The 13,685-nt window shown below is 36.0% G+C and overlaps 1 protein-coding gene across 2 annotated transcripts in view; it reads left to right on the plus strand.

The window, feature by feature from the left end:
* PSMD14 (proteasome 26S subunit, non-ATPase 14) overlaps positions 1-13,685 on the plus strand; it is a 46,111-nt gene that overhangs the window by 7,388 nt on the left and 25,038 nt on the right. For both annotated transcript variants that reach the window (XM_041473207.1, XM_041473208.1), the window contains exon 4: positions 557-608. In XM_041473207.1, the coding sequence (XP_041329141.1) occupies positions 561-608 (48 nt within the window). In that variant the 5' untranslated portion in view covers positions 557-560. The remainder of the gene's footprint in view (positions 1-556; positions 609-13,685) is intronic.

Here is a 13,685-nt window from a genome sequence, read left to right on the forward strand (position 1 = left end):
TTCTTTTAGTATAATGAGTTCATTAAAAAAAAGCTTTTGATGCTAATTCAGAGATCCATAATCTGCTTAGTGTCTTTCACATGTAGTTTTGATGATAACTGACAAGCTGTAAGTTAATTAGCGTGGAACTTACTAATGAGGATGCTAAAATCCTTACTTTAAGATTTTTATTGATGATTTCTGAGCAAATGAAAGTAAATTCAATTGTATATCTAATAAGTTTTAGGAACTTTCTGGCTGTAGGTACTGATCATAAGTAACAAAAATCCCCCAATTAATTGACTGATGGGAAAGTTTTGAGAAGTTTGACAAGAGTATTCATCTTCAGAAATGGGGATAACCCAAAACCAAAGCAATAAAGCAAAGTCTGTTAATTAGCATGGAAGACAGCTTCTTGAATTAATATGTGGTGTTAATTAACAGGAAGTCTGATGTTGTGTTGTAATTACCACCAATATTTTTGACATACTGAGTGACTGAAGGTGAATTATATAGATAACAATTTAGTAAACATTTCGAGCTTGGGAACGTTTTTCCTTTGTTTCTGTTTTTCTAGAAATATGGATAGACTTCTGCGACTGGGAGGAGGCATGCCTGGGCTGGGACAGGTTAGTATATAGTTTGTCAGTCTTTTCTTTAAAATTAATAAATTCTGGAGTACTTCTTCTATTATACTATCATATTTTAAAACAGCATCAAAAAAACAGAGTTCACAGTAATAATCTTTGACTCAAGAGATTTTGTATGTGTGTGCATGTCTTTGTTACAACCTGGCTTTTTTTTGGTTTTTTATTTGTAAATATGAGTATGTGTGTTGGCACTAAGTTTACAGAATGTTTATAAACCTTTCTTTTTGTGTCTGAGCATTTTAAAATTTGTATTGAAAAGCATTGGAAACACATAATACATTTTTTAAAAAAACAGTTTCCAATAATATGGAATTTCAGAACATGAAGGGTATTTATTCTAAATGGCCAAGCACTTCCACTGCTCTTTCATAAATTACATATTTCATTTCTTGGATTACATTGTAAATGGGGCACTATAAGATACTGAAGTATATGTAAATTTCAAGACGTAATTTGAATTGAGTTTATCACTTGTGGGTAGTTGTAGCTACCTGTATGTGTGTTTTATTGTGTCTCCTCTTGTTGATTGTTCTCACTTCTGTAACTACTCACAGCAAGAAGGCCTCCCTGGCAACTGTTCCAGTGAGAGACCTATTCACATTGTATGGCTTCTCCTACCTCTACAGCAAGTCCTAGTGCTTTTTTCCTTGAAAAACTGACATGGCCAGCAGTCTTCAAAAATAAAATCAAGTTGGTCTTGTTACATTGTGCTGATTACTGTGGATACAGGGGAAAAAATAATTAGGAATGTCTTTGTTTGAGGTCTGTAGGAATAATTATTTCCTTAAGGAATGGGCTCCAGTGTAATTTCCTTTGCAGTCCTTTCCTTTGGTTGGCTGCAGTAGCTGGCCTTTCTCTGTTTCCTCATCTACCTCCTGGACTCTTTCTAAGTCGAGAATCCAGACTCTTGTTCTGGAGCAATCAGTTCTTCAGGATGTGTGTCCAGGGTTTCTTCTGGGATGGTTGAAATTGCTAAACCCAAAGCTTCTTTAGGTTGTGTATAGTGTGTTTATGTCCAGTATAACTACATAAACTATAACTACGGGAGTAGTTTAATACTGAAGCATTTGGTGAAATATTCTAGGCTGATCTACAGACTCTAGATGTTTTGCCAAATAAGCTGTAACTTTTGGTGCATAATTTTTTTCCCCTTTTTATAGCTAAAATTCTATTCACGTTCTCTTAGTGAATCTTCAAGCCGCCCTCAGTTATTTTTAGTTTCACTTTCTTAAACAGTTATTTCTCTTGTTCCTCTGAGCTGCCAGCCTGCTTCATGACTCTTCATTTTTTTAACATCTGTGCAGTCTAATCTCTCAAGCTTTCACTTCTTAGTCCTCTCTGAACTTGACGCTTATCAAAGCTGTTTTTCAAATTTACTGTTAACTCTCTGCTGTTTTCTGAATTTTTCATCTTTAACTTGAAGCTTGCTAGAAAATTGTGGCAGACAATAGAACATAACATTCAGAGGAAGCTTGCTGAACTCCTCTGGTAGCTTTGGCCTGCAAAGCTGCTCTGTGTTTGTTTAAATATGGCATTGTCTCTTAAATGAGTTGATGAGTATATGTTGGATTAAAAAAAAGGCATAAAACTGAATTGCTCTTTACTCAAGTTGCTGCTTGCATTGGATGTCTTGACTACATTTGTAGTCTTTTGGTCTGTTGAATCAGCAGGAAGACTTTTCAAATAGAATATTTTTATGTCCTTAAAATAGTGTGTTTCAAAGGACCTTGAAAGGTCACTTATATTCTGAGTATCAATTGATGATAATTGCAACTGAGAGATAATTCAGAGTGAATCAGGTGTCTTTGAGACAGAAGAGAGGAGGAAGGTATTTCTTGGTTATATTTTATAATGCTAGAAAGCAAAATTATTACTATTTGTTTGCACTAGAGTGTTTTAAGCAACAGTGCAAAGCTTTTTGTTCTTATTGCTGTGTCACAGTTGTTCTAAAGGTTGAACATAGTAAAAACATCTGACTGAGCCATTCTTGCCAGCATAAGAATCATCTGTATATATAGTCTGGTAGAAAAAGAGGCATTTTCAAAGTAATTTTATCACTTAGTTTGGAGATTGCTTTTTCTTGTAGTTTGGGGTCTGCTTAGCAAGAGGAATGCATCACATAAAGTCTGCTAAGAGTCTATTTGATTTGCTTTGTAACTGGTGTTAAAGTACTGGGAGATGCTTGATGCACACAGTTTCTGTTTGATCTCTGCCAAGGCATTCTTTCTCAGTGACCCGCTTGAGCTTCTTCAGCAGCAGTTACTTGGCTCTTTCCCTTGGCAAAATTACCTCTTCTGGTTATTGTCTCATTTAGGTTTTCTTGGTCTTCTTAATTTCCAAACTCAGATATGTTGCCCAAATGCACTTTAAATTCATGTGTTTGCAATATGCTTTTCAAGTCTTTTGGTGTAGTGTATTACACTTGAGAACTGCTGTCACTGAATTTGTGGTTCTGTTTCCTTACTTGCTCATTCAGGATGCTATTGAGGGGTTGATTGGCTTTCAGGTGTCCAGAGGTGGTCAGTGCTAAATCCCATCTACCTTAAGCCTGTCTTCAAATGGCTAATAAAGAAATCTTTAAGGAAGTAACCTTAAGCTGATACTTCAACAATAAACTTCCCTTCCAGTGACATGTGGCTTAGAAATCTTGAAATATTTCTTCTATTTTAATCATAGGTAGACAAAGGGCTGTCTTATTAGGGCAGAAGGTGGACAAGAGAGGAGAAGGAAAGAGAATCTTACAACTTTTGGCCCATTCACGATATTTTCTGCCAGTATGGTTGGTCATTAACTGTGTTATAGCAAGGTACCAATGTTTAGTTTTGAACTTGGTGCCAGAAGTGTGACCTCCTTTGGAACACTGCTTCATGCAGAAATTGTCTTACATGACTGGTGTTGTACCTGGTCCGTAAGTTTGTTTTGTCTTGAATTTATGCTCTTCTGATAAATGCATAAGATGAATGAATAAATAAATGAATGAAACCTTTTAGAAAAGATGTAAAAGATTGAAAGGGTTGTGATGTTGCAAAGAAAATCTTAGGACTTCAATTTCGCTCCTGTAGTTCATGGGAATTAAGATTTTGGCAATGCCCTTGTTCTTCTTCACTTACATAGTCTCCTTCCTCTCTCCTTCTGTCCCAAGTCTTGCTGAGTTTTTCTACTTGTCTTCTCTCTCCTGAATCATTCTTTTCTGTTTGTCCCTCTGGAATACTGCCTACCACAGAATTTCACTAGTGGTTTAGTACTTTGATTTGCATTGTACATTTGCTGCAGACAAGTGAACAGGTTTGTGGGGTACGTAAAAGCATTCTGCTTATGTAGCAGGCAGGAATTTGGAGCAACACTCCTCTTCATTTTGTATGCTGAACTATTGTTTGCTGGTGAAATCAGTTCCACATATGCCTCTATTAGGCAATCCTACTGCAAAGGGTGTGAGCAAATTAAGTGCAATTGTAGCCAAGCTTTTCTCTCCATCACTTACAGACAGTAATTCGAGTTAAGCAAGTTCTTGTCCACACTAGCACATGCTGTCTGTTTTTCTGAATCCGGATGTGATAGAAAGCAGTGAAATAATAACACTTTTAAGAGGCTTTTAAAGTAATTTTTCATTGCCTGTTAGGTTTTTCAAAATATTCATTTATTGCTCTGTTAGTACAGACAACTGTTCTAGTACAATAAAATAAAACTGATTATGTATTTTTGAATTAGCATATTTGATGGCAGAGGGGAAGGGGAAAAGTTCTAATGGGAAGGGAGGGGGAGACAGAGAACTGACCTGTGTCTTATAAGGAGTGTTTACACCTTGACTTGGAATATAGAAAAAGAAGTGCAGATAGCTATTTTATTTGAATCATGGACTTGCCAATTAGCCATCAAGTGCTTCCATCTGTGAAATAGTTGATCAGATGGGTTAGCTGGGATGTTTCCAGATTAGGGCATTGTAAATGGCACTTGAAAACTGTCACTTTGATTAGGAGGTTTCAAATACTGCACTGCTTGGTGCTGTGGAACCTTTTTCCCCTCATAGGATCTTGGGGTTTTTAGAACATGCTTTTCCTGTTTAGTAAATCTGTGGCACCACTGGAGCTTGGGAGACCTGCTGCTGATCTAAAGTTCTGCTTTGTGTGCTAATCTAGTCAGGGTGGTTGTGCACAGTGCACTTTTTTGTGGGGCTTCCAAAGAGGATTTGAAGGTCTGGCAGAGGAGGATCAAGCTCTGTGTAGATCATTCCCAATTAACAATTAGGTGCAAATTTCCTTGAGATGCTTCATTAAGCTGATGTGTCATTTGAGTACATGACTTTTTCTTGCATCTTACATCTTCCATATGTAAACAAATCCATCAACAATAAAAAACCTTGAACCCAAAACAAACCCAGACAACCCCATCCCTCCTCTCCAATAAAAACTGAAACAATAAAACAACCCAAAACCACGCCAACAACCCAAACAGGAAAAACTGCAGCACCTTACCATCTTACTGAAAATTATTTTGGTTCATTGATTCTTGAAACAGCTTGTGTTTTAATTTGAAGGGTGTAAATGTGTTGTCTTTAATTAAGTACCTTTTTCATTGTAGAGTGTTCTGGTATCTCAGTATCTGTTTCGCTGTATGACTTTCTCCTTTCTGTGTCTCCTGGGTATGTATGCTTTATGTGGTTTGAATTGTGGTGGTACACTGCTGTCTGCTTCTCATACGTATTTGAAGCTTCAGATACACCTTTTGAGAATATTTTGCCAGGGGAATAAGTCTGAATTATAGCTCTTAAAATTGTGCATCGTTTCTGTGCCGTTGCTTCTGAGATGTTTTCCAGCAAAGTTCTCAAGGATGAAGAATGTTACTATTTCTAGAATTCAAATGTAATTCCCAGTAGATGAGATGGTGTACAATTTGGGGGAGTTATTCCAGTTCTACTGTTTTTCCCTGGAAGCTGTCAACCCATTTAAGGAATAAAAAAAGTTTTCTCAATGACAAACATTTTTCATCCATTAAAAATATCCAACATGAAATCTTAAGTTCAGAAGACTTAATTGCCTGCATTGTCTTCCTCAGAAAGTCTCAGCATCAGTTTTTATATACAAAATATATTATTTTAAGGAGAAGAAAACAAACTGTGCTGTTTCACTTACTTTTCACTGTCTGGGATGAGTGTTCTACTGCAGTGATTAGTGTTTTAGTACAGGGCTTTTCAGTGAAAGCTTCATATCAAACTTAGGGTCCAGGTATGGCCTGGGTCTGGTTTTGCTGGAGATGGTAACTCCATGGATCACATTAGGCTTGTTTGAAAGTTGCTGGGGGTGGCAAAGCAGAGTATAGTTCTCATAGATTTGAAGTACAGTTGAGTCATTGTAACGTGATTTGTCTCCTAAGGAGCTAATTGGGAGAGGAAAAGAGAAACCTGCTAGACTTGGTTTAGGAGAAGTCATAATTTTACTTAAACCTGGTGTGTAATTTGTGTATAAAGGCTGTCTTAAAATAGGATGGCTGCACAACAGACATGTCTTACATATTAATCACAAGCAAACATAAAACTAAAAAAGTTAGTGGATTGTGTCCGTGCATTACAGTTTCCTCTGATCTGCTATTTTACTCCAGAGAACATTTTCAGCTGCCTCTTCTTGGCCTCAGATCTTAAACTTCTGTATTTCTAATAATTAGGCAACTAGATTCTCTCTCCTCAATTTAATTGCCAGTGTAATCCAGCTGACTTTTGACTTTCTCCAAAAGAGACAAAGGAGCTTGGACAAAGAAATGCGTGTAGCCATAATGAGAAAGAACATAGGGAAGAAAGGGTAAAGAAGAAGAGATACCTTTGTGCATTTGGCATTGCACCTGTTCTCTTGTAATGTTCCTTTCTGCAAGCAGGAAACAGCCACCCTATAGTGATCAATTTATTTCTCTTGGAAATTGTATCTTCTTTCTGAAATCCCATGCAATTGAATATTAAGTTGCAATGCTACTACGCAGCACCTTTGAGTGAGGGTTTCTCTTTTCTTCCTGCTGTGTAGAGGAGTCGTCTCAGTTTTTCTATGAAGTTTGAAGTGGTTTTGTGTTACCACAAAACCACTGGTGTGGTCTGGGGGGGCGGTGGCTGTTGGCTGATCGGTTGTTTCTTTCAAGTGTTGCAAACAACTGACCTTGCTGTGTATTGCCACTGAGTCTCCCAGTTCACCTGCTCATATCCAGAGGACCAGCTCCTCACAACAGTGAACCTACAGGCATATAGAACCCAGTGCATTCTTCTTCATATTGAGGAGATATCTTTAATTGCTTTGCCTCACAAAGTGTACTTTAGGGTGAGCTTAGGCAGAACCTGCTGAGCGCTATCCTGCCTTCTTGGCAGAACTGTGTTTAGAATAAGGTAATTAAAAATCTACATTGAAGCAAGACTACAGGAGGCAGACAAAATTACAGGTGCCTTGAGGTTCTCAGTTCTAAATCCCAGTACCTTCTGTAATGCTGATGGGAGTAGATAACTGGTTAGTCCTGGCTTTTTTCTGGAATGAAATTGACCTCTGTATTTTCTTTTAATTTCCAATAGATTGAGGCTAAAAAAGAGCTAAAAAATAGCTCTTTTTTAAAAGATGTACAGTGTTACTGAGAACTTGTTTTGTGTCCCTAATCTTATGGGTTTTTTCTATGACATTGTAATAGAATCATAGAATGGTTTGTGTTGGAAGGGACATTTAAAGGTCATTTAGTCCAAATTGTCCTTATGCTTGATAAGGAATATTGGCTACACCTACCCCTTTGAGTTGTGTGTCTCAATGAATGTGTAGATTAAGTGGGGTCAAGATAGATGAAACACTGACCCAGGGAAGATTACACTTAAGCAGCCATTTCATACAACAGTTGTGTTGGGAACATTGTGGGAAGTATGACTATTGCAAATTACATCAAGGTTATATATATATAAGTAATTTTATATCATGAATGCATGTTAATATTGAGTAGTAAACATTTATTTCTAATAATAATGTTCTGTAAATGTCTCATTAAGCTAGAGACTATTTTTGTTTGAAGTTCTGCTTAGTGAAAAACAATCAAATAACAAACAAATCAACAAAAAAAAAAAAAAACAAAACCCAAAACCCAAAAAGGCAAAAAAAAAAAACCAACCAGAAAAGCCAGAAACAATCCCCCCACCAAAACCATAGCAAAATACCTAACCAAAACCCACCCCGCACACACTAAAAAGAAAACCACAGAACACTACCCTACAGAAACTAAAATCCTAAATAAGCAGAAAGCTAAGCAGTAAAATTCTGGCTCTGCACCAGAGGTGTTGGCAAATTTATGATCCCAACCCGTTTAACCAACTGCTCAAAGCTATACAAAGTTCTGTGTTTTGTAATTTTCGTTTTGAAGAGGAAGGGAGATGGGAAATGTTATATATTTCAAGTCCATCTATATTGCTGTTCGTGGAGCTCTGTTGTAAATGTGAACCTGGGTAAACTTTTTTTAGGAGACCGAATTTTGTAAAACATACTGAGACAGTTTTTATCTAGCCTGTTAAGGTGGAGTTTTTTTCAGAGGTTTTTCAATTTAAGGTAGCAGTTGATGTCACAATACTTCCTTAGTATCCCTACTCCATTTTGGAGTCTCTGAGACTAAACATATTACTGCAATTTTTATTTCATCTGACATATGGTGTAACAAGACAATGTGATCCTTCTTGAAATCTAGGCTGTTTGTTGAGACTTACAGTGTTTTGTGGTCTGTTATGCATGCTTGTTTATAATTGGTATAAAAATGGACCTAAACATACAAACTGTTTAGACATAATGGTAGCTTCAAAATCTAATCCTGTTGATGTGGAACTAACTGCAAAATTGTGTGTGTAATAGCTTGAAAATAGCAATAAAATTTCAAATTGCTACTAATTTTAGTGTGTGATTCAAAATGCAAAGTAATATATTTTCCCCTTTTTTATTGAGCTCACTGATTTTTGAATATTTTTGTATGACCGCAGTAATTTTCTCTGTCATGACTGATCATGTTAACTTCCTGTACTGCAGAAAATGCAATACATGGTTCTAGTGCTTGTCATGACAAAGTTGTTAGAACCCTGTTGAGATCCCAGAATATGCCTTGCTCCCTTTGCCACTTCCACTGATGGAACATGAGTTGGTAATTTCCAGAAGTGTACTGTCTCAGTACAAGAAGAAAATGGTTCCACAATCCCAACTCCGCTTAGATTTTTAGGCTTAGCAGTGTGTAGAAAACACTGTGCTCATCTAAGAAATTTCTTATTCTTTATATCAATATATCAGCAGGTTGTACCACTTACTGACAAAAAGTAGAGAAGAGCAGTGGTACTCTGGTGAACTTTTAAGGTCTTACTATCATTAACACCTCTACCTCCTTTGCACACTTGCTCATGTTTGTCCTCTCTACAGCTAGTATTTTGTAATGGTTTTTTTCCATTGTACCAAGTTGTACACACAAAGTTGAATTTACCTCCACAAAATAGCAGCTTTAGGTGCCTCATCCTTCCATGCATCTTTTAATATAATAAATTATGATTTTATAATGATTTTCATTGCATTTATACCTCAGTTGCCTTTCTCCCCCTTACCTACATAATAAAATGTCATCTTTACCTGTAACACTTGTTTTGGAGGAGGTAAAGAGGGGCAGTGAAGAAAAATTGTGGGATGAATAAATTCAAAAGTAATCCAAGGGGAGTTTTTGTCTTTTTTCTTTTTTTTTAGCTGATCTTTCTCAATTGTCTTTGGATATAACAGCTGAAAATATGTAGTGAAAGGGTTAAGTCGGCATGAAAGAATTCATTTCCACTTTAATGACCTAGCCTTGCTGGGTTAGGACGATGGGGAACATGCTTCTGACTTGTACTCCTATTGCCAATTAACACCTCCTATAACAGGTTGCCTCAGCTAGTCATTGAAGCAGAGGCAGTAGAAATAGTTTACATGCAGCTTGTTTTTCACACTAGTTGTTTAATACTCACAAAATTAAACTATTAAAAGGTTCTTTCTTAGCTTACTGGGAAAGAAATAAAACATGATAGCAGTCATTGTTTGCTTGTGTGTCCTGTGTTTGTGCTTAAATTGTTCCAGTTACAAAAATAAATGGAAGTAGTAATGATTCTTTTATTTTGCACAGTAATATGTTGTTTGGTGCATTAAAGCTGAGATGTGCTTTACAGCACTTAAGTTCACTGCCTTTGGATTTTTATTACTGCAAAACTGGGTTTTTTAGAAACAGGTATGATGTATTTCAAAATCATCTTTTGTGCTATTAACATGAAACCAAGGCAGTGTTTAAGATCCATTTAAACAATGAAAAGTGTATCCATTTGTGTAATATTTCTCCATTCCTTGTGTAATTAATCAAGTCTGCTTTCCGTAACTATTTGAATAAATCTAAAATAGTACAAATAAAGAGCAGTGCTCTAAAATGACACTTTAGTTCACATTTAATAATAAAATTGGCTAAATAATTTATATCAGTTCACACTAAGAGAAAGGTGAAGTAATATACCTAAAAGTGTTAACAAATTTGCTAAAAGGCCTGAGTAGGTAACACTTCAAGGCGTTAGTTTTTATCCTGTAAGAATGGCAAATGCCTTTAACACTTCGTCAACAAGGGTTACCCAAGTAAAGGACTGATTTTTATATTGGATCATCTCTTTAACTATTTGAAACAAAAATAGTAGCATGCATAATTTAATATTACAGCGTAACTTGCATGCAATTATTTTTCCCTTACAAGTCTTACTAAAAAAAAAATATTTGTATAGCGGTAACTTAATGTTATCAATTATTATTGAGCTTGCAATTCTGCCATTCTAAACAAAAACAATCCTAAAGCTTGCTTGGGTTTTATGAGGTGGCCATCAGGCAGCTCATTTCAGTGACTGGAAGCATAGAGTTGATTCAGAAGAAGCATCAATTTTTCAATAACACACAACAATATTTTTTACAGCAGTTCTTTAATAATTACTCTATCCAGCTTATACATGCATAGTTGGGAAAAAGAATGTTCAGTATTCCTTGCAGTTTCCAAATGTAATTTTTCTCCAGTTCTCCAAGAAAGAATCCAGTAAAGCTGTAGGTATGCCATATTCGCTTTGCAGTGAGATGGACAGTCTTCCAAAACTATGCAATGAGATAGCTGTCCTTTGAATATGATAATGTAACCAAGAACACCAGCAGTTCTTTTGCATGGCAGACAAAAACACTTTCTTGTCTAGGTTCCTGATACCAGTTAATTTAATTTGGTGCTCTGCTTCATAAGGTTGGTGCTTCTTTGTTAAAGTTGGCAGGCAGTGAAGTTTATGAACAGTGGTAATAGCACATGCTGTGGAGGGTCAGTGTAAAATATTTGCCTCCATGTAGAGTTTAGCTAATAAAATCTTTCTTCTTCTTTGCTTGATGAAAGAAATGCGTAAACTTTTGTGAAAGACTACCAGAAACAGGCCAAAGAGATCTCAAAACACGTAACTCATAGGTGGCTCCCACATACTGTGTAAATAACACATGGAAGCTGGGGCTGTCACTCCAGGGCTGTGTTACATTATCAGCCATTTGTGGAAATGGAGGTGATCAGAGATGAAAGAAATTGGTTCCAGTTTTCAAATATCTCTGTTTTCAAATTATCTAAAGTCAAGTAAACTACTTGGAAGACCCAAGTTCCATTTGGCTTTATCTGTTAAATCTTTGAAGGTTTTATGTTAAGAATTTGATGAACTTTGATTTAGAATTTTCTGTAGAAATACAAATGTGTGGCAGTTTATCTTTGGTAGAACAATAATGTGAAACTTGACCTACAGATTATTTCCTCCTCAGAATTCCTGAATTTCAGTACTCTTTTGAGCAGTTCATTGTAATTGGTATTCAAAACAAAAGGAGGAATATTAACATGAAAATTAATACACATAATTGGTACGATGCAGTGACGACTTAAATTTTCCCATAATCTAGCTGGTAATTAAAATCTATAAGAAGAACAGAGCAGATGGAAAGGAGATAGTGAGGTCACACAAAGAAGCATCAATGACCAAGGAAATACTTGCTTGGTATGTGCTGTGTATTTATAAGATGACTGAGTTAACAAACCTGCCTTGTGTACTACCATTAGCTAATTTTTACAAGTTCAGGTAAATTGGTTGAACTGCACGGTAAGAGTGGAAACTCATGTTTGATATTTTTACTCTGTCTTGCATGTGCTTAAAATGAAGCAGTGAAGTATGCTATTGATCCCTCCTTATAATCCTTAATATAGTAATTTTTATATCTATTTAAAGACATTTAGTATGTAAAATCCTTCACAGTGGATACTATGGCTTTAAAAAAAATAGCAAAATTTAGGCAAGTTTCTTTATGAATTAGCAGAGTTTCCTATGCTGAAAATAAATTGTTGACTATGGGTGCTGGCAATGGGAATTCAACGTGAGTTTTGAAAAGAACTCCTATTTTGTTTCATAGAATGCCTAAAGATTTGATGAAGTATCATATTAGGTATGCCCTCTTCTGCACCATCATCAAGGTAAATGAGCATTTGGATGCTCCAAGGAATATAGAAATCATAAGGAAATATAAGGAACATCCTTCTTTAGTTCCTACCTTCATTTAAACTAAAGGTGATTAATTTGCCTTGTTACAAAAACAAAATGTATTAATATTTGTTTCCTCCCTGGAAGTGGTGACTCTACTGACTGATCTCTAAAATGAGAAAAGTTTTGAATAATAAGCTTTTATTCGGCGATCACAGTATGGATATTAGGGATCTTCCTAAAGCACAAGGTTAGTAGTTATTTTTATCTTCCCTTCAGACCATCTCTGGTCTACAACTGGTGGAAAATTGGGAGAGCATTATGTATGAAAAAGGGTTTTGTTAACAAACTAGAAAGTTATTTTTAAAATTAAAACTCGGGTTACCTGGCTTTTTTCTTTGCATTGATTAATTGGAAACATGAGTCTTTGTGCTTTCCAAATTTTAAGTGAACGCTTCTAAGTGAATAGACTTAAAGTAGAAGAGATAGAGTTTAAAAAGTAAACTGACATGTTTATGGAGAAAAAAACATGGGAACGGCATTGCAAAATGATTGGGCATTTGAAGCTTTGCCAGTCAATTTAATTGCAGAAAATTCAGGATAAGTGATGCAGGTGCTCTGTCCATCTGGTTCTGGGAAATGTTCTGAAGAACTGCTTTTAAAGTGTTTCAGTGTGGGTGCTAGAGGAGCACTTCTCAACTGGAGCATCCTCTTTTGAACTGGGGCTAGGCCAGGGAAATACTTGATGAAGGGGTGAGGATGATGAAAAATGGACCTTTGGTGAGAATACTGTGGAAGGTGAAAAGCAGAGAAACCTGCTGGAAGATTGCTGATGAAAAGACCAAAGTGATGGAAAAATTAAGAGCAAGTAGTGAGAAGTGAGGAAAGGCAGATATTGAGAGATGATGGTCAGCAGTATCAAAGTTGGAAATAGAGGTTTGAAGCTTTTAGGAAGTGGGTATGGTTGACAGATCCATGCATATATGTGAGTTTCAAAACACAAAGATTGGATTCATGATACAAAGATTGGATATAGAACTTACAGATTCATTGACTTTAAGGGGGAAAAAACCCACAACTGAATTTTCTTACTATCTTTAAGGCTTTATTCTGAAGACTGATGTTTTTCTGTGTGTGTGAAAATCAAAGTATGCAGAAAGGATAATTCCTGTACAAATGTAATGTGTTGATTACTTAAGTATTCAGTTTTATCTTCAGGAAGTAATGGCTTGTGTTGATCACTGTATCTTGTATGATGTCATGTGGATGCATGTTATGTTGAATTTTTTCACTTGAAGTGAAAAATTAAGAATTTATTCAAAAGTTTTTTTCCCCAGTTTTTCTCATGGAATGGAAAAAAGGAATGGAATCAAAGTTCTAAATCTGTAAAGTGTTTGGTAAAGGCACCATTTTTCCTCTTTTAACTTGAAGTGGAGTGTCTTTTTTTTTCCCATAGTTGCTTTGTTGCCCTTGCATCACCTCATGCAGAAGTAAGCTATGTCTTTTCAGTGGAAATTTGGTAATAAAGTAATGAATCT

This window comes from Pyrgilauda ruficollis, unplaced genomic scaffold, assembly GCF_017590135.1.
Source record: "Pyrgilauda ruficollis isolate IOZ18807 unplaced genomic scaffold, ASM1759013v1 scaffold3, whole genome shotgun sequence".
In the NCBI taxonomy this organism is placed as follows: Eukaryota; Metazoa; Chordata; class Aves; order Passeriformes; family Passeridae; genus Pyrgilauda; species Pyrgilauda ruficollis.